The sequence below is a fragment of the Agelaius tricolor genome, unplaced genomic scaffold (genome assembly GCF_023055355.1).
Source record: "Agelaius tricolor isolate 1412-34295 unplaced genomic scaffold, bAgeTri1.0.p SCAF_1, whole genome shotgun sequence".
Classification (NCBI taxonomy): Eukaryota; Metazoa; Chordata; class Aves; order Passeriformes; family Icteridae; genus Agelaius; species Agelaius tricolor.
In genome coordinates this window covers 88580702-88602294 of record NW_027269261.1, presented here as the reverse complement: position 1 = coordinate 88602294, position 21593 = coordinate 88580702, and the positions used below count along the sequence as shown (strand labels likewise).

Sequence of the window (21593 nt, the reverse complement as noted above, 5' to 3'; positions counted from 1 at the left end):
GAAATCTAGTGATAGTGGATGGAATATATATCCTGTTTGTATTTCAATTAAAGCAGACTTAAATCACCACCACTGTAATGACTAAAGGCAAGGACAAAGCCTATTTCCATGCAGCAGATCAGTCACTTTGGTGGACAAAAAATGTAAAGAAGCGTTAAGGGCAAGCATTAGAAAATTGAGAATTCAATTTTCTCCTTTTGCATACCCTTAGTGAGGTATGACAGGGTCTGACAGTTTGTAGTTATTAAGGGGACAGGGACAGCAGACCTACCAATAAAAGAAATTGTGAACAGTTTTCTCATTTTCTCTGCAGCATACACTTCTCTAAACATACCAATTTTACCAGAAACTATGGCAATCACCCATGCTCCAGCCTAGATCTATAGCCTGCTCACTAAAGTGCTCATTCAAAAGACAACAAAGATTTTCAACCATCAAGCTGAAGACATTGGATGTGCTGCAAAGATGAGGGAAAGAGTAAATCCTCCTATTTGGACATACACCTGTAGTTGCCTACTCTTCAAACACTCCTTTACAAATTAGTATGTTGTTCCAATCATATCCAACATAATATTTTTCTCAATGTTCTCCACCTTCTTGCCCTCTTGGACAGGGCTGACAGTAAATTCAATCAAACTGTCTAATTCTATTAGAAATATTTTCCTAAGCATGTGGGGGTTTAGTTTTGTTTTGGTTGGGATTTGGGGTTTTTGTCTGTGTGTTTGTTTGTTTTGTTGTTTTGTTTTGGTTGGTTTGGTTTTTTTTCTTAATTTTTTTGCCTGGGCAATGGGGTGAGGGACAGAAAGCAGATTAATATTCAGAGAACACATGAAGAGAAAATGCAAAAGACAAAGGAGAGAAATCTTATTGAATAAGCACTTTGGAACCACTACCCAAAACTCTATGTATTTCTATTCTAATAACTAAGCACCCATCTAAACCCTGAGATAAGTATCATGAAGCCATTTCTGCTCACCTAGAAAAAGGACAGTACTTCCAAACCCATCCACCTCTACATTTTATTTTGCTTCACATAGAAATAGTTCTGCTTTCAGAAAAAGCAAAGAACAGACATGACAGATTCACAGAGGATTTTAGGGAAGTAAGCCATCTACACTGTTCTCCACCATTTTAGACTGAATATCATATCCACTCAGTATGTTGGCTGCTCAGTGACCATGGCCCACTGTTTCTCATTAATTGTAGAAAATTGAGTCACATCAGGCTGAGCTCTCAGACTAGAAAGAATAAAAGGAATATTATGCAGAAAGAGAAGAAAGAAAAAGGTAGGAATACTGTTAGACTCAGGTTTTTGCATAATTGAAATCCAAAATAACCATCAACATTTTCATGGACGTGGGATCTGCCTTTCCTCCACACTACACTAAAATCCAATTTCTCTCTTTTATATTGTGCTAAAACCTAAACAACTGAAAAACAAAGAAGTACATCAAACAGTAATGCAAATTTCCTTCCAATTTGTAGCATGATGAGTCTGTTTACACCTGCTAACCTTCTGAGAGCATGACTACAAACTGGAGTTTTAGATTGTGAAAAGAACAAAGTTTTAGAATTTTCTGAAATATTTAGAATATTCTGAAATACTCCTAATAGACTCCACAGTTTTAATTCTATTATAAGTATTCATTTAGAAAAGTAAACTGAATTTTTAGTAACTCTTTCTCAACTTAGATACACATCTAACTACGCTGAGTGAAGCCAGTTGTCTTCATGTTCAAATAATTGAATGCCAGCTCAGAACCACACCTTCACAGCATGCATGGAAAACAGGGAGAAAGTACATCTTGCATGTTTGACTCACAAACAGCAAGGAAAGAGTGAAGGCTCACCTGTGAAAAGTACCACCCGTAGAGTGGAAGCCATTTTAAGCCATCCTTCAGGACATAGCGGACGTGCCCCAGAGCGTTCTGCCTGATGGCCAGCATGTCCGCGATAATCCAATCAACTGCAACGACAAAAGCCCAAAGCAATCAGCTAAATTACCTCCTAATTGCCACTGATGAAACTAAAAGTACATGTTGTATGTATAAATGTCATTAAAGGTTTCTGAACTAGAAGTTCTTGCTTGTTAGGGCAAGCCTGGAAAGAGACACAGTAAACAGACAAGCAGATTTTTAAAATCTATGAAAGTGTTAAGCAAAAGAAATACAAACCTGTACATTGATGATTTGATAAATATATTACATTTTCTTTATTTTTTGGCAAATCCCCGTAGATAATTACCTAAAAAAAATTAAAAAATATGCAGTATTACTTTATAATTTACTTTCATTGCATTAGGCAGTGATGAGATCCAATGCAGTAATAGGCTTTTTACTATGAAAACTGTCAGCAAGTGAGCATCATTAACAGACAAACACCCTATCACTACATCAGTACACCACACAGACAACTGTCTTATCAACAAAGCTATAAATATTAATTAATGATGGCTTAAGAAACGTATTCTGTTCTTGTGCCATAGCCCCAGAACTGGATCCACGGAATGTGACCTAAAGCCACAAGCTCCCTACATTAATATAATTGAAGTTAATAAGGAATCACAGACATGTACAAAAGAATCATTTCATTTATACATCTAATGAAAAACACATGCTTTATCCAGACACCTGCTATCATTCAACCTAAAATGGTAAATTTTCCTGGATTAGATCAAGAACAAAATCTCAACCATTTGCCATTATTTTAACCATCAAGAGTGAACAAAAAAAGCATGAGGTTAAGGGGTGCCTTAGTCTATGGCTTCCAAATAGCAGTTTTTTTAATATGTTTTTCCTCTGCTACATTAAAGACATACTTCAACCTTGTAGTGTCTCACCCCTGAAAGGCACTGGTCTTCTAGTGAAATAATCTTCTGAGAGCATGACTACAAAACAAGATTCTGATGCTAGAATCTTGGTCACCCTTTTAAAATGGGTTCATTCAATTAATTAATTTCTCATTTTATATTTGAAAATAATTTAAATTCTGAACTGAAGAAACAATTCAGCTATTCAATTACCTTTAATAAACATTTTCATTACTTAATGAAGCATAGTTTTTCTAACCAGTACATTCTAGGTAGGCTTTCACCATTGTTCTGCCAATGGACATACTCCTTGTCTCTAGAAGTTGGCTGTATCAGACATACATGCTACTTTGAAATTATTCCATTTACCAAAAAAGCTAAGTGCTATATGGAAGGTTTACCCATTTATTTTCATCACTTCCCTAGTCTGGGCAAAATTGGAATTTCATCAGGAAGAACTAACATTGATCTCTTAATCGGTATAATTTAGTATGCCAAGTCTCATATTGATCCTTACAGGAGGTCTCTACCAGCATCTCTGGAAACTGTGTCCATCTCTCAGGTAACCTGTGATACTGCATGGCTAACGTCTCCTATTGTTAACTTTAGGCAAAAACCCCACAAAACCACTGTATGTTTCACATTCCTGCTGTTTCTTCTTTGAAAATACAACCACACTGTTGATCAAGTTTTGTTTTGAAGGCCAAAACCAGATATTGGTGAACTGAGATATTCAGTTAATATGTGAACAAGAGATCATTCAACATAGAGTAAAAGAGGATATAACTTGAATTATTTTTTTCCAAAAATGAAAAAGAAAAGGCATGCCAAATAAATTCTAACGGAACAATATCTGTAACAAGTCAGTGGACAAGTATATTCTGAACAGTATCTGAGAAATTTGAACAAGATTCTGCTATAGGAGTAGTCCTCTCATTGAAGTACCAGAATTTATAACCTTACTGCTGACACTAGGTACCACTCACAGTTTAGAGCAAGGTACCTATCTAAGGGTTGACCTTACAGTTCAGGTGCACAAATTCCTCTGAAATAAATCTTCCTACTCTTACTTATAGAGTTAAAACTTCATTTTACAAGTGTATGCTTTCCTAGCACTGTAATGCACAATGTCCATAAATTCTGTTTTCTTTAATTTCAAGTTAAGACTCCACTATGCAGTTTCTGGCAAAGAGAATTTTAGAGTAAGAGAGAAGGCCCAATACAACAAATCATTAAACCAGAAGGTCTTGAATGTTATTTGAGCTTTCCTAAAATGTAGAGAAAAACTAAGAACAAGAGGAAAACAAAACTTGCCCTTGACACCAAGAGCTGCCCCACACAAGAAACAGGGTTTGAAATACACAATTTAGAACTTCAACTTGTAAATATTTCCACTTTAATGTACCAAGTCAAAATCTCAGAGCAATCAGACCCACAATTGAAAGCACTCACTTTGGACTATCACATGGGTAAAAACAAATATAAAGGATCATTCCCATAAAAAAATACATATGCCGGTGTCCGCCAAATATAACAGTTAATCTGCGTAATTTTTTATTTCAGTAAGATTGGATCTAGTTCACTTTTTAACCTCAGAGGAACACCCACTCACTGTTCCTGTAAACAACTTCTATGCACAACATTATGGCTTACCCTAAGGGTTAGATGTGTTTACGTGTAATGGACCAAAATCTTTTACTCATGATAAAACACACAGCCAAACTGTTGTACAGAACTAACAAAGAAAAAAAAAAGTCTTATTTATATTAGTTCTCATTAAACACACAAAAACTGGATGCTTAATTTCAAAGCAAATGTAAGAATGAGAAAATCTGAAAGCTCTGTGTTGCTTGCTCAGATGGCTCAGTCTAAGAGGATGCACCAGCTTTATCTGCAGCATCATCCACTTCAGCACCGCCCATCTCACAGATCTCCAGGGAAGGCTTACACAGTTCATCAAAGGCCAGCAAACAGCAATTCACCTTAGACACTCTCAGTTAAAGAACTGAGATACAAACTTACAACTGTTACTACAAGTAGCTAAGAATGGCAGCTTCCAGCCGGCAGTCCCAGGAGACACCTACTCTGTGGGCACCCACGCAGCTCTCCCTCTGAGACCAAAGCATTTTTGCTTTATCAGGCTTCTGAAAATATTCACCATACACAACAGAAGTGTAACAGTTAAGAGCTTTGAATTCTACAGAATGCCCTTTTCCCTTTGAGATGGTGTCTGAGGAATTAATCTGCCTGCGTATAAGCAGAATAACCTACTCAGGACAAGACTTGAATTTCTGGCCATCTGATGTGTTTAGGTAAACCAGAGCACCTAATGTATATTATAGCTGCAGAAGGAAACAATACAGTACTCTTCTTCATGGCCTCCAGAAAACCTTCGACTCCCTGCTGTTTCTCTTAGCTAACTTTGCAGAATTCCTAGCTGTAGAGGCTGTGCAGCCTCTAACTCTTTCTCATTTTTCTGGTGCAGATGTTTGGGGGCCACAGTGAATTAGACAATCACAGGATATTCTGAGTTGGAAGGGACCCACAAGGATCCTCGAGTCCACCTCTTAAGTGAATGCCCATATGGGGATCAAACCCATACCTTGGTGCCTCTAGCCCTGTGCTCTAAGGCAGCACTTGAGTGACTCACCTGGGACAGCAGGGCAGAAACAGGAGTCCACATTGCCCACCTGTATTCAAGCCCCTTTGGATGTAACCTGAAGACATCAGAGTGGCTTAAAGACTCCCAGCCCTCCTCAGAGGAGCAGTGCTGCTCCAAGGATGCACAGAGCATCGGCAGGGCTGGTCTTGCCCCCTGCAGCCAGTGCCAGGGAAGCAGCACAGGACAGGCAGGACATGCTTGGGAGGCAATTTGAATTTTAGTATAGTGTTTCACATATTTCATGCATGGCTGTCCAGACACTACAGTACACATATATTCTACCTATCAGCTTAATGAACTGAAAAGTGCCCTGTCAGCCACAATGAAGCAAGTGAGGAACCTGTTCATTTAGAATAGAATCTGCTGTTTAAAAAAAGGCACAATGAAGTCAAGCAAAGAAAACAAGTCAATAGGGAGAGCAACACAGCAAGCCAAAGTAAGCAGACTTGAGGCAAAATGTTTAAAATGCAGATGTACAGTCTAACACTGCAAACATTACTTGTGTACACAACACTGAAATGTGTGCTTTTAGCCAGGTTTTGGTTGCTTAACAGTCCAGTTTGCAATAATGGGTAATACAATTAATGTTAATGTGGGCCTTTCACATCTGTTTACACAGCAGCACTGTCAAACTCAATACAGTGAGGTCTCAAATACAGGAAACTGGATGCTATTAGATCCCTTCTGTGGGAAGGCTGGTACCCAGCTTCCATGGATGCCACACACCAAGCTGTTCACAGGCTCAGCAGCCACAAGACACACCTCAGGGTGTCCTGTCCAGGTGAAGCTTTGATGGATTAGCAGGAAATGACAAGTAGTTCTGCTGGGAGAATGTACTAATTCAGTGATAGGCTGATCTAGGCATGCAAATGGGAGCTCCTGGGTGATCTGGTGACACCAGTTTCAGCTTCCCTACCAGACTGCTTTTTCCAGTGCAACATACTTAACTATGGCTGTGCTAATTGTGGTAGCTCATGTAGCAATATGGAAGAGTTCTGCATGGCAGCCACACCTGAATAACCCATAATATGCACACATTTTCACTGAAACAAAGTGGACACTCCTAATTTAGAGTTAAGAATTTTATTTCTTGCTTATGAAATCTTTACATACCAAAGAAACTTAAATAGATCATTTAATCACATCCTAGCACTATCAGCTCAGTAAACACAGCCATGGAAAAAATAACTGTAGGTAAAAGTAATCATACTATCAGAAGATCTGCTTGCAGGTCAACTGGTGATCACATCCAAGTCCTAGCAAAGAGATTAACTTAATATTTTAATTGGATGTGGCTCATAATGGGAGCAGTTAAAAGCTGATCTGCAAGCACATCTTCTGATAGTGTGACTTCTGCTTCAGCAGCATTAAGGCAATACAACTGGTTATTGCTGGTAAAAACTTGGGCCAACTCATCTGGTGTCTATCAGTCCATCAGCACACTCAGTCTTGGTTCCTCAGACTTCTTAACCCTCCTCCCTTCTCTATTCAAAGATACCAGATGGGAATTAAAGAATGATGTTCCCATCTTTGCTGTCACTTCAACAAAACTTACGTTCACTGGAGTACTTTATGAAAGCAGAGCACTGTGCTCAGGAAAAACATCAGCTTCAAGCACAGGTAATAGAAACTGGGAAGAGAGATAAAAGCAGGATAACAGGGGAAGAGCATTCCTTCCCTGTTCTGGAGAACAAGTCAAGACATCAACACTTAAAAGGGACCACACAGACTTCCTACTCAGCTGTACTATCCTCACAAAATGCACCTCTCTCCACCTCACTATTTCTTCACGATTAATAATGGGGACTGTGTGCTCTTTGGGCCAAGAGCATCTCTGTTAGCTGGGCACTATACAACACATCTACTAAAATAAATAGTATCCTAAATCATATTTCTCATCTGTTTGTTACAAACTCTGGATACAGTTTTCTGGTGAAAGGGTGGAGCTTGCATGACAAACCACCAAAACAACCAGCACTTCCCCGGTGCTAGCTGACCTCTGCAGCCCTGCTGCGGGCATCAAAAACCTGCCTCATGTCTCAAGTCCTTTGAGCTCCCAGAGAAAGCACCTCAGACCAGAGAATCTATTTACCCTGCTTGACTAGAAGCAGGCTCAAGACAGGATACAGACAGGGAATCTGTACTTGGGGCTGACACATTTCTCAGGTTTTCAGCTGTCTTACTATATGAATTTTAAATGTTTATATTTCTTCATAGAAAACAAGGAAGCACTTTTATTCGCATTTAACAGATACAGATTTCACTTGCCTACAGCATAAGGAATATGAATAGAACAGAAGAGGAAGGATTTTGATCTTATTAGTTGCATTTTCTCTAGATCTGAAAAAAAAAGTTTATAAATTTTCTAAAATATCTTTAGGACACATAGCTTTAAGGTAACGATCATACTATTGCTACATGTCATAACCTCTTTAGGGGCTATCTGCTCAACACAGAATTGCACAAGTCTGAAGTCTGCTGCTCAGACAGCTCTAGCAAGCTCAGCAGCAAGCCATAAAATCACAAAGCAACCCATTTTATTGAAGCAGAGTTCATTCAAGCATTCTGCAGCTATGTATTTTGCTGGGGTTCAGTGGGAAAAAAACCTTGCTAAGAGATTAAACTGTGGAGAATGTTGAAAAGATTCCTATATGTAATGTAATTCAATTTTAAAAAATACATTTGTGACTTGATTCAATGAGAGAGCATAGATCTTTAGAAAATACACTTACTGTCATTTAATTTCCTTTTTGTAAAAAAATTATAGTAGCAACTTATTTAGACTAAGTAGGACTAAATCATACCATCAAATGTTAAATTTGAAGCCTGTACATTCTTATTTTCATACTAGCTTTTAGCCTTATGGTTTAAATTGACCAACTTTTATGAGTGGTTGGTTATACTTCATTCCATGTACTAGATACATGTATAAAAGTCACTTTGTTCTGATGCTGACTGTAAAGGCTTTACAGATTATGAGCTGAAATAAAGATAATTGTCCGGTGTACTCCTTAGTTCTCTGATGAATCCTTAACAAAATTTTTAAAAAGCATCTGTATATCTTAAATGTTCCAGTCTTGATAACAGGATAACCCCCAAGATTTGCCATGATTTTAAGATTCTGATATCTAAAGTCTGAAAAAAATCCTATTTTCAGTGCCCAAATAATTTACAGATCTTTCTCCAAATTACTTGCTTTTGGTTACAGTACAGTTCAATGGCACAAATCCACCATTACAATCAGTGACCACCTGGGAAAAATCAAAACTAGAGTACCTAACTTTCATCATAAATCAGCAGTAATGAAATTTTTAAAATAATAACTGCCTATACTTCAGACATATTTGAAAGGTAATTATTTATATGACAAAATTTCAACAGGAGTATTTTTCTGAACATTTGGCATTTTGGTATTATATAAAACCTGAACATGTCTTCTACTACAAGAGTGGCAGTAAGTATTGCACCTGTTTCAATAAGAGAAAGTCTCCTTTATAAGCCTTTTGCATCTCTGGAGACTTCTTCATGTACATTTCAGTAATTTCCTTAAAAGAAGGGCAAAAGTGACCCACAGCAAATGTAGCCATTGTTTACTTTATTACACTTCTGTAGTGGAAAATATGTAACATCCATTTAAGCTCACTCGGGAAATACCCTTTGCCCACCGCACAAGAGCAGGAAACCTTGTGGCAGTTTGCAGTGTTTCCTCCAGCCATAGCTCTTTGTAACAGGAACTTGGCTTTTAAATGCATTGGATTCCACGGAGGAGTTGTTTGCATCTCTACTTGTAATACTGTTACAAGTGCTTGTAGCAAGTAGAGACTGAAAGCTGCTGGGAAGCTCTCGGTGAGTTGAATGAATGAGGATGATTATGAAACCTCTCTAGTCCCTGCTTGTGATTGTGGAATAGGATTTCTGAAAGCTTCTCCACACATCCTCAGTAGGTATTTAGAATTTAGGCACTCTGGACTTTCACAGTAAGGCAAAGGAATCACTGCACAGCATAAGAATGCATAGGGAGATACCTGCAACAATTCTGCCTCCAGAATTGAGCCCAGTAAACTGATCAGCCTCAAAAATCCCCACATTACAATCACTCTCATCTATCTGCTCACCACCAGAGCATGTGAAGGAGCCAGTTCCCCTGCAGCTTGCTCGGAACTATGTACTGTTTGCTTACTCAAAAAGAAACATGCATGCCCCCAGACTCCCATGCAGCCCTATGAAATGGAACAAAGTAACTCTTTGAGTCAAGCCATAAATTCACCAGGTAAAATTATTTCAACTACCACAATACAGGTTCAAAGCAGTCCAAACTAATATTATTTTAATATCTAGTCATGAACTAAAAAACAAAATTTGACCAAATCATGCATAGTTTATTTTACATTTAAAAAAATCAAACTAGCATAAATGCTATTTCCTACTCCCACAGACGATCTAGTTGTAACAGAGAAGATGACAAGTAGTATATGACAGAAAAGAAATGAACAAAAGAAAATAATTTCCCTGGCATTTTATACAAATCCCTTCATAGCATTCAAACTGATAGAAGAGAGATTAAAGAGTGTTTTTCCCCTGAGAAGATATGCTTCCTCATAACTGTAATGTCAAAATCCCTGACATCTGAGCCTACTTTATCTAACACAACTAAGACTGAAAAAAAGAATACCCCCCTGCAAGCCTATGGCAAAAAGTTTGAAATAAGTGCACACAAATGTTTAACTATGAACAGAATCTTCTGTTAGCAAGAACAGTGTCTGATGGTAGAGTACCAGGAGAAAAAACATCTAAATTAACAATCATCCTTACATAAAGTATCTGGACATATTATGTAAGCAGAAGAAAAGGGCATGGAAGAGCACTGTAAAACTCCACAGCCCAGCATCTGCCAGAACACAGCTAAACACAAAAAGAGTATAATGTATAAAACTAATGCTGGCTAAGAAAATATCAATAAATATCACTTTTATTTTCAAATGTAACAAATTATGCTAAGTCAGGACAAATTTAATGAAAAATCCACATACCAAAAATACTAAGATATTAAAAATTAAATTTTTAAAACCAAACTATAAGATTGCAAAACTTACTGGTCAAATACTTGGAATCAGAATTTGTAAGAGCACTCAAACTTGCTCTTTGACTCCTTAGCTTTTCCTACCTGACACATACTTTCTAATATTTTCATAAGTACATGCAGCTAACTTAAAAATGTAAACACACATTTTTTAAATTGTGGACTGAGACAGATTCAGTTGTGACTTGCCATTTATGAAACACATGCTAGGCAAATCTCCACACAAAGCTACTAGTTTATGAACCCAAACAGCAGTTTTGGTTCAGGTAGCTGATATTTGATTTCTAAAAATGCTAACTAGACCTCAGTTTTTATTTATTTTATTTTTCATATATCAGGCAGTAAGTGGAGGATGATCAGGACCAGCACTGAATGCAGAACCTCTCCATCCCAAATTCCTTCCAGATTGCCCCAAAGCCAGATCTGCAACAGACTGGAACTCTCAATGGTATATTGTTGAACAAGAGTCCTGAAGGACACCACTTTCACCTTCAGATCTACAGTCAAAGGCACAGAATAAAAATGAAGATATATGCAAATATTTGGTCTGCAATATCTAAAACAGAAAGAGCACAAAATTAACACACCTAATCTATTTTTGCTACCTCATAACACAGTTGAACGTAAGAGTCTAAAATTAGGCATGCATCTCAATTTGAGAGCTGCATCCCTCAGGCTTAGCAGGTATCACTTAATTTCTGTTCTAATAACACAGAGAACTTAGCTGTGTACTACAAAAGACATATATGCCTGGAAACAGCTGTACACTGAAATCTCTAATGAAATGAAGCAGGGTAAACCTTCTTAATGGAGCCAGAAAAATTTCATCACAGCAGAAAAATTTCACTGGGCTTCTTTCAAAAGTTTATCACACAAACATGATACGCTTCCCTACCTTCTCCTAGTTTCTTTTCAGTCTTTGCATTGCGCCAGTCCCCACATTTCTATCACTTCCCCAAGACCTTTACTTCATTATTTCCACCATTGCAATTAAGTTACAAGCATGATTATTTTAACCTCTCAACACACCTCACAAGAACTAACACTGTTTCACAAAGCAGCAATGTAAGCAGGTACTAACTGGGGTTACTGCCACAAGCTACACGAACGAGGAAAGCCCGAGCCCTCAGAGGCCACTCAGCTCCAACCTGAGCTTAGAGGTTTGCCTTGATGGCAGCTCTGCACATTCCTGCTCAGCTCCCACACCATTCCAGAATCCTCCCACTCCTGAGCACAGGCAGGAGAGCTCAGGAAACTCAAGAGCAGGCTCATATACCCAGGTTCATGCCAAAATGCAACTGCCAGCACTTTCCTTCCAAACACAACTGAAGAAGGGTGAAAAGTTCTGTTTCCTTTGGACTTTCTGGTTATGCCACTTGCCTGGGAAATGGGTCCTCATCTAAAGAGAAGCCAAACCCTATCACTCACATCTACCGACAGGAAGCAGTCAGAAACCAAACCTTCACCCTGCCATGCCTGGTTATGATGCCTCCCCCAGCTCAGAGAGGGAAGAACCAGGTTCCTAAGAGATGACAAACTACCCCACCAACAGCAACCAAAGCACCTCCTTGTATGCTGCAACTTGGCTGTCAAACTTGCACTGCCTCTTGCCTTCCCACTTCCACCTTGGACCCTCAAGAATTACCTGTTGGACAGCTGAACAGCTTCAATAGGAAAAGCAAGACGTAAGTAAAGATTATCTTGTCTGGGAAGGTTGCTGACCTGGGAACAGAGATGGGCACAGACACTCACTTGCATTGCAAATTGGTCAACAGCTCCAAGGCTAAGCATCCATCCAAATCTCAGACACCAAGCTCTCCTCACACGTTTCCTAGGAAGCCAAGGTATGAAAAAGATCCCAGGTTCTACTCCACTGGAAAGTATTGTCAAGAGTTCTGCAGTACATTTGCTCCACAAAGTTTTACTTTGCTCTAAACCTAAGTGGTTTTCAACCCTACTGAGACACAGCAAGTCCAAGCTTCAATATCAATCCAGGAAGCACTTCACACTGTTGAATAAGCATCTCTTGTATTTTAAAAAATAGTTGTTTAGCTCTAGTAAACAACACCGAGGTATTATCTGATTCTTACAGCCCTTCCAGAGTCCTGTAAAGACAACAAAACCCAGAATTTCGTAATGTCTTTAATAAAAACACCGCTTCCAAAAAATTCTATTCATCAGGAAGTGGGGGTAGAGAACACAGCAGATACAAGTGCTGAACAAAATCCTTGAGCATTAATTCAATTATGGATTTCATTCAATTGTCAAAACCTTTCAGATGAAAATGATCCTTTAGGAAGCAGTCTGAGTGATGATTTCTTTATTATTTCTTCACCAGCATTCAGTACAAAATATCAAACACAATTACAACAAAAAAAGTTGAAGAACATTTAGTCCTCATCTGATCTGAAACATGTGCACAATCATAATAGGCATTAATTTCATCACTCTGACAGCAACTGGGATAAGACGCTCAGGGTCAGAGAGAGATGAGAGCATTTATCATATTGAATTACCAGTCCTTTCAGCCCTTCAACCGTTCTAATCACACACATATTTGCAGCCATCCTGGTTTTCACATTCTATGGCAAGATTCAACTGTTTATAGCCTGTTTGAAATGGAAGAGACCAGACTTCCCTGACACAGTAAAGAGAAAAGTAGTAACAAAAGCACAGTTCATCAGCTCCTTGATGATTCAGAAACCTCGGGCCAAACCAACTATTGGCACCTGCAGATGGAAGTCCTCCAAAGTGCATGAATTCTACCTAATTGTACCAGGGACTGCTCTAACCATCACTGATAAAATTAACATCCTTTGCTCTCTGAGACTCTCTTTACATAGAATCCTTTTCACTTTATACAATATTCCTCCTAGAAAACAGTACTGCAGGGCACCTGCCTCTTATGGCAGGATAGGCGAGAGGTAACACAGGGCCAAAGCAGGGACGTTCTCTCTGTGCCACTTTCCAATACCCCTTCTACACATTTCATTACTCTGAGTATATAATTCTAGAGATTATTGAGGAGCACTGTCACAAGGCCACAGATTAATTAATTTAATATATTTACAGCTGCTTAATAGAATTCATGGATGCCCACTAAACTGTAATTGCACTGACAAATTTACACAGTGTTATAGGATTTCACTTTATAGTCACACTGGCTTTGTCAAGTTTACCTCACAGCACTGGGATGTTGTTGTTGCTTTCTGTACTCTCAGTACTGGTTCTTCAGTCTTCTACTGCCAACTCTTGCATGACAGTCAGCAAAAAGGACTATTTTTGGCAATTCGTTAATGAATTCTAATATTATTGGAAAACCTAAACTGATGCCAAGGAAGCTTGAGTTCTCTCAGGCTTTGTAAAACAAAATTGTTTCAATGGAAAAAAAGAGTCTGACAAAAATTTAAAAAGAGAAAGTATTTACAACTAAATACTTTTTTACTTACCAAGTAAAAAACTTTTACAGTTACTTCATGAGCCACTCTCTAGGATCTAAAATATCCAGAGCTCACAGCAGTTGTAGCTCTGGAATTATTTTATATCTCAAGGCAAATACTTAAGAGAAAGACTAATATTTCAAGATTTTCTATCAGACAGATCAGCTTATCACCTTACTTAGTTACATTTCAAAACAGAGGAGTTTGCTATAAAGATAAAAAGCCTTCCTAGCATGGACTACAGTTTTTGTTTTTAAAGAATTTGTTAAGAACATCCAAGTCAAGAAGAACAAAGAAAAGAAGAAAAATACACTTGTGCATGCAGCTGTTAGGGGGAGACAGATTTAGATACTTAATGGATTAACAGCAAATGATAGAGAGAAACATCACCTCTTGACAAATAAATAAATAGAAAACAAATATCACAATAGTATTTGAATAAAAATATAGTCATCCATGTTTATGATTGTAACCAACTCTACCTTATTAATACCCACTCACATTACTGGGAATTTTGGAAAATTATTTTAAGATCAGACACTTCAAATATCCACAACTGGTTTAGCATGTTCTTGTATTGAAAAACCACAAATACCTTAAGTGTAAAACCAAAGAATGCTAAACAGTACATAACATTAAAGACATTTTAAATACAGTAAGGCAGCAATAGTGCTAAAAGTCACTTAAGCATCTGTAGAATCCTAACGACTTGAGTGAGACTACAAGTTCCAGTATTCTGATGGATGAGGTTGTCTCCTATTTATTCAGGCACAAAAATAAACATCCCAACAATCTTCAATCGATTGAGTAAATTAATAGACTTGAAAGAGATGCAGAATTCCTCCCTGCCATGGCTCTTATGGTGCCTTAATGTTGGTGGAACCCTACAGCTGTCTTTATGAAGCTACTATTTTTGCTGGTTTATTGGAATTAAGTTTAATGATGCTACACTTCTGCATCTAATTTCATGCCTGAAGACAGCCCATCCACAGCAGGTCTCAGGTTACCATCCCAATCTCACACACTCAGGCACATGGTTAACTTTCCACTGTGAGTTTCAAGTTAAAACACGTGCAGCGTTCACTAGAGTAGGTCTAAAAAGACACCCTGTTTCTCTCCCTTAAACAAGTGGGGACTATCTTCCAGTTAAATGACACATGGATCTATAGCTCTTACCTCTCTACACATGTACTGTATTTTCCAAGCTTTTATTTACCTTCCAGTCATGGTTACTATTTTATTTATCCTATGACACATGCCTCCTCCTCCACAGTTTCTTATCATTATTTGTTGCTTACTGTGACAAAGCATCTCTATTTCAATATTCTCCTAATTGATCTCCTGTTAGTGGCTTATAATTGATCATCACCATGTTTCTGTTTGTATGAAGTTAATCAATGCAATGAAACAGAGGCCAACAGATGATGGCTGCCTTGCTGTTTATTTTGGTTAGCATTTTCCTTTCTTTAATGTCACAGGCATTTTTTGGATAAAAGTTCTTTTTAAAACTCTAAGTGTTTGGTACTGTCTGCACAGCAGTTGTAGGCAGCTTGAGTAGCTTTTTCATTACAATTTATACACTAATTTTTGGCTCTCATTCTTAGAACAGATCAAGTTAAACTTCTATACTACTACTTTCAGCACTTAATGACCAAAGTGTGTTACTACACATTAAAGTATCTGCACTAGAGACACTACATAAAAGAGAAGGCAGCTAAAACTATAAGTACCTGTGAACTACTGCTCCTTCTTCCTTTTTGGTTTTTTTTTTTAGTATATCAAACACAACACAAGTTAGCTTATTTGGACAAGAGGTAAGGCAAAGCTACATAAAATACAAGATGAATCAAAACCTATCACCAAAAGAAGATCTTGCTCAGTTTTGTATCCGTTCTATTTACTCTGATGTCAAACTGCAACTCTTGTATCTTTAGCTGGCTTAGTGGGTTTCCCAAGAGTCATTATGAAAGCAAGGCCTACAACTGCACTCAAGAGTGGAAACTAGGGGAGATCCAGCCTGATTCTGAAAGAAATGCTTCATTACAGAGTGGAAAAAGGCCTCAGCCATGAATATGAGAAGACCTCATTTGTACGAGCTCTGTCACCTGTCAGCATATATTGCTATTCTCTGCTCTCAAGCACCTAAAGCTGACACTAGCCTCAAACAGCCTTCTGTATATTAAAAATATTTTGAAGGTCACGTTTAGACACAGGAAGCACCTGTCATTTATTATTTTTAACATGCACAATTAAAAGTCTCCTTGCCTACTTTCCAAATTACAGACAAGTACGTAACCTCTCAAACTCTGAGCACTTTGTGAGGTATTATCACCTGAATGCAAATACCCCTCTGATCATACAAGAGAGGCCTCCAATTTCAACTTATTAACCTGAAACCGAGATCCTGAAGAACCACAATCCATGACTGATCCAAAATTTAAGGGCCAAAGAGTGACAGGAGGCAGACTGCACAAAAACTAAAAATCTGTAATAAAGAAAAGATTAAGTAATCTATTTATTAAAAACTCATACGTGTATTATGTACAATTATAGCTGATGGCAGCTTTCTCATCTGCTGCCAATTTAATGCTACAGATGTGCAGCACAGGCCACAGGGGTTCAAAGTGTGAAAAGGCGGCTGCCATTCAAGTGCTGATAGAGCACGACCGGTGTCGCATCTCTTCCGTTTCCCGACCTGCAAAACGAACACAACACCAACACTCCGTGAAAAGCATCACCAGAGGAGCAGCGGCGGCTGCGGAACGAGGCGGATCCTCTGCGGTGCCGGGCCCAGGCCACGGCCGCACCTGCCCGCGGGCCCCACGGCGGCCGGCCCGGGGGACGAGTCCGGAGCCGGCACCACCGCCGGAGCCCCCCTGCCCTGCCCGGCCCGGCCTAGCCGGCTCACCTGCACGCCCGTGTAGTTTTCGAAGAAGAAGAGAACCATGCTCTGGTAGATGGTGTACAGCCGGTCATCCACCTCGCGGTAGAAGCGGGCGGGCAGCACGGCGGAGAGCAAGCGCCAGGCGCCCCAGGCCAGCATGTAGGTGGGCGCCGTGCCCATCATGACGGCGGCGGGCAGCACGTAGCGCATGGAGTAGGTGTGCAGCACCAGCGACAGCAGCATCTTCCCGCTGCCCCCGGCCTCACCGGGACACCCACATGGGCGGCGCGCTCACACACAGCCCCGCAGCCCCGCCGCCCGCATCGCCCGCCGCGCCGGGCACACCCGCCAGGCGGCCGCGAAGCAGCAGCGGCGGCGGCGACCGCGGCCGGGAGGGACGGGGAGAGAACGCGGCGTGAGAGGACACCGGCTCACGGCTCCCGCAGCGCCGCTGCCGCCACCATCTTGCCCGGCGGAGGCGGAGCCGCGCCGCAGGAAGGCGGCCCCGGCCCCGGCGCTTCCGGGCGGGCGGGAGGGGCCGAGCTGGCGCCGGGCCGGGCCCGGGACTGGTCCTGAGAGCAGCCCCCGGCCTGGGGCACCGGCTCTGTCCGCGTCCCCCCCACCCCTCCCGGCCGCATCCCTATCGCTCCCCATCCAGAACCGGCAGTAGTGGGGGCCGGGCTGCTCGGCTCCGTGCAAAACGAGACACACGTGTTTATAACTGATGAGCTTAGTTTGTATTAATTATATCTTAGCATAGGTTCGAAGAAAATTTAGTCCTTTTTCCTGGCCGTCCCCCGCCCCCTCCCCACCCTCGCACTTTCGGCCTGTGAGCCCAAAGCGGAGCAGTAAAGTGCAGCTCTCCCTTTGCCAGCTCCAGGCGCAGCGATGCTCAGGGTTTAGGAGGCATTTCACGTGCCTCGCACTAGCAGGCAGCTGCCTGCCTCGCCTCGCTTCTCTCACCCTCGGTCTCTGCCCCCCAATACCCTGTTGGCAGCAGAAGCCAGAGGCACCATCTGCTTTTGAAGAAAACGCAAGAGGTCTTGCAGAAAACAGTCAAATAACCTTCCCAGAAGAAATTGCTTATTGAACTCTAGGCTGTAGTGAAGTGTTTATTCCTTGTCTCTAAAAAATAAAGTTATATCCTGAAGCTTGTGGAGCTCTCACTGTTTTGAAAGAAGTGGGTGTGCAATACGTTCTGCTAAGATCTGCTTCCTTTGCCAGGTTTTAACTGGGACAGGCTTTGTCCTTTGCTGTTGTTGACCTCCTGCTAGTTGGTTTTTAGTGTGCATTGAAAATGGCATCCTTCAGTTCATTAGTCTTAGGTATAAAAAGACATGTCTTTACCAGTTTTAAAATGTTTCATTTTTATTCCTTTGTATGTTTTTCGCCATATTACAAAGATGGCCTGTATTTTCCTTGGTGTATTTTACATTACAAGTTTTCCTTTTTTGTTACTGTTTGAATTTTATTTTCTCCTTCCACTTTATGCTTTTTCAGCACTCTTAATCTTTTACCATCCCATACCACACACACATGCCCATGTTCACACACTTTGTTTCTGCGTTTCTTAACTGGATATTTTCTGCAGGTTCTTTTAATGTATTTTCTCTCTTTGTGAAGTATATATTATCTGACATATAGACACCATTTTAGTTACATAAAAGGTACAGAGTCCATGTACTTGAGCTTAGGGCTTGATTTACTAGTGTAATTATATCAGTATGATGTTGTAATATAGGGTTGTAATGTCTGCAACTGAATGAAACTCAAACTTTTCCATTAGAAAAACAAATATACCACAGTGATGAGATCTGGGACACTGCCACCAAGTCCTTGCTTTTCTTGATTCACAGTTGCTTTTTATTGCAGATCCCTCTGAATTGTGCCACGGGAATTTCAATACCGGTCTTTCACATTATAGACGTCAGAGGAAAATAAGAAGAATGTTCTGATATTTGCTATAACTTGTCATTTCTAGTCCTACGAAAGCATAGGCCCCAATAACACCTCCTTTAACCAAAATGCTCTCTGGGCATTTTACTTTCAGGTGGAAGAAGAAAAATCACCCAATTTATGGCAATTAGTACTCCCCAGTTCAGATATTAAGACTACAAACCTGGCTTTATTTTCTTCTGTATAACAACCTTGATATTTAAAAGAATAAACAGTGTTTCCCCTCTGAAATTTTGGAGGAAAAGCATTGGTGAGCCATCTGTAAGGTGCTCAGTCTATTTTGTGTGAACATAATTATTTGGTATGAACCTGATTATTCTAGTGTTTCAGGTTATTCTGCTGGTGGTTGCCACACCTAAAGTGGCCAAGCTCACCAAGCTCTGGGAAAAAATCAGACGTTAATCTGATAGTGGAAAATATCTGTAACTGCCTCTAGAAGGAACCACAAACTGTGTCGATAAGGGCCAGCTCTGAACATCAAGGGAGTTTCCCCTTTTGCTACTCACAAAACCATGTTTCACAATTCCATCACCTACTCACTTTAATTGTCAACAGACTAAGGAAAGCCTGGTAACATCAGATACAAATCAGTGTCCCTTGAGCTTTAAAATTTAAACCTTTACAGATGGTCCTATCTTCAACAATAACTTGGAAGGTGATGTATTGGTATCAGTTCTGTTGTTAAATGAGATAATGTTGATAAAAGAGATACAGATATTAAGGCCAAAGGTCTAGATCCAAATAATTCCTGAATTCCTAGAGTCAAGGACTTTGACTGGGAGCTTGGGCTTGCTATGAAGTGCATGTCATGTGGGGAGCTAAGCAGTGCATAATAGGATCCATGACCATCATCAGTTTGTGCAGAAAGTTGATTGCAGTTAGCAGACTCAATATGTGTTTGTGTAGGGTCAGGTAAACCCAAACACTGAGGACAGTGGTCTGAGTGTGGTCTTACAAGTTCTCATTCTGTATTTCAGAAGCACATGTGTCCACTTGAGACACACAATGTGTTACAAAGTTTGGTAACACACTTTTTAAAATGTGGCTAGAGAAGATACTAACAGACTTCAAGGGACTGGATTAGACATGGATTCAGTTTGTTGAGGGTATCAAACTCATACTTCTCATCATTGAGGTGGGTGACCTGCAGGGTAAGAGTAATGAACATCTCTCATGTTGAAGGTGCATTTTTGTAGTAATTGTTTAATGTGACATAAAAAAATAATTAGCCTAGATTACAATTAGACTGGTTTAGACAAGTAGACTTGTTTAGATTACAGGTCCTCTAGATGCGTGCCTTTTTCTAACAATGGCCATGACCTTCTGCATCTGTCTGCATTTGCTCAAGGAAATGAAGACTTCCTTGAATCCTGCAATCCTCTCCAGCCTCAGGTGAGAAATGTAGTAGTTCCTCTCCATCCCTGACTCTGTCCTTGCAGGGCTCCTTCAGGTTCCTCTGCCCCACTGGAAGCCCTGGCTCCCCTCACACAGAGCATAAGGTTGCACAATATCTGGCTGGTCCACCTCAGCAACATCTCTACATGCCTGTGTTCCACTTGTTCCATTCCTTACCTTCAGGTCCTGCCCAGAAAGGATGTCTCTTGCCACCAGAAAAGGAGGAATCACACTGGACCAGCTTGTATTCTGAGCTAGTTCTTGAGGATGTTTCCTGGGTGGCACTGGGCATGAATGTGGTTATGGTGGGATTTACACAGTCTTACGCTGGCAGTGATAGGGAAACAAGTTCAGCTTTACACTAATTGAGGCAGGTTTCAGCTCTTCCTGTCTCCCAGGAGATTCCTTCTTATGGATTTGGTTATACTTTTTGCCTCTACAAATCAGATACAGATGAAATAAGGATGTGGCAATCTTCTTCCAAGCTCTCCCAGCCTTCTCCAAATCCCCTTTTGTGGTTCAGGGTCTGGAGACAGGTCTAATTCACCAACAGATTTATTCTACGTATGTCTACCCATTTTTCCCCTTACCTGTGAGAAAGGCTTTTAGCCACACTGCAGTCTGTGTGACAAGCAGTAGAATCTCCTTTTGTTTTGAACCTGCCTCATCATAATTTCATTTTATGTACCTTAGAGCTTGTATTGAAAGACGCAGAAACCCCCTTTCCACTCTCTTTTTAAAGAGATGATTCCACTCATGATTTTTAAAGATCTCCATAACACCCCATTTAGGCGATCTGTTTTCTTCATGAGAGATATTATGTTCACTCATAAGATTTATCCATAAAAATAACTTGCAGAATCTCTGATACATGTCTAGTATAATATGTCACCATTTAATAAACCAAACTAGTAAATGAGGAGAGGCACATTTTTTCCAATGGTTATAAAAAACATCAGCTGACACCAGAGATATGGTGGTTTTCAAGACTCTGCAGATTGTGGAGGAAACAGAGTTTTAAGGAGCACACACTTTTGCATCAAGCTGCATCACTATCATCTTTCATCTGCCTCCAAGTTTTCTCTTTCCTCTGTTTCCAGTCTTCACCCATCAAACTCTCAATCTCCCTTCCAAAATACATCCTTTGGTTCTCAGCTCTTCTCTACATGTTTTTTTTCCAATCTCCTTCCCAGGCAAGCCTAGCTAATTCTAATCCCATGACTCTGTGCATCCCATTCACATTTCTCACACAATGTCCATCTCTTTTTTTTCCTAGTGAATCCTGGTTTGCTCTTAATTTCCCCTGAGAGCTCCTAATCCTGTTATCCACTCTTCTTTATGTCAAATTCTCTTTGCCAGAGCAATTC

At 40.1% G+C, this 21593-nt stretch overlaps 1 protein-coding gene across 1 annotated transcript in view; it reads right to left on the bottom strand.

Annotated features, from left to right (window-relative positions):
- AGPAT5 (1-acylglycerol-3-phosphate O-acyltransferase 5) overlaps window positions 1–17377 on the bottom strand; it is a 54501-nt gene extending 37124 nt beyond the window's left edge. Inside the window, exons 1-3 of the mRNA XM_071442229.1 lie at window positions 16900–17377; window positions 2175–2244; window positions 1851–1966 (exon numbers count right to left, since the gene is read on the bottom strand). Coding sequence (XP_071298330.1) covers window positions 1851–1966; window positions 2175–2244; window positions 16900–17118 — 405 coding nt within the window. The 5' untranslated portion in view covers window positions 17119–17377. The remainder of the gene's footprint in view (window positions 1–1850; window positions 1967–2174; window positions 2245–16899) is intronic.
- Between the last annotated feature and the right edge of the window lie 4216 nt (window positions 17378–21593).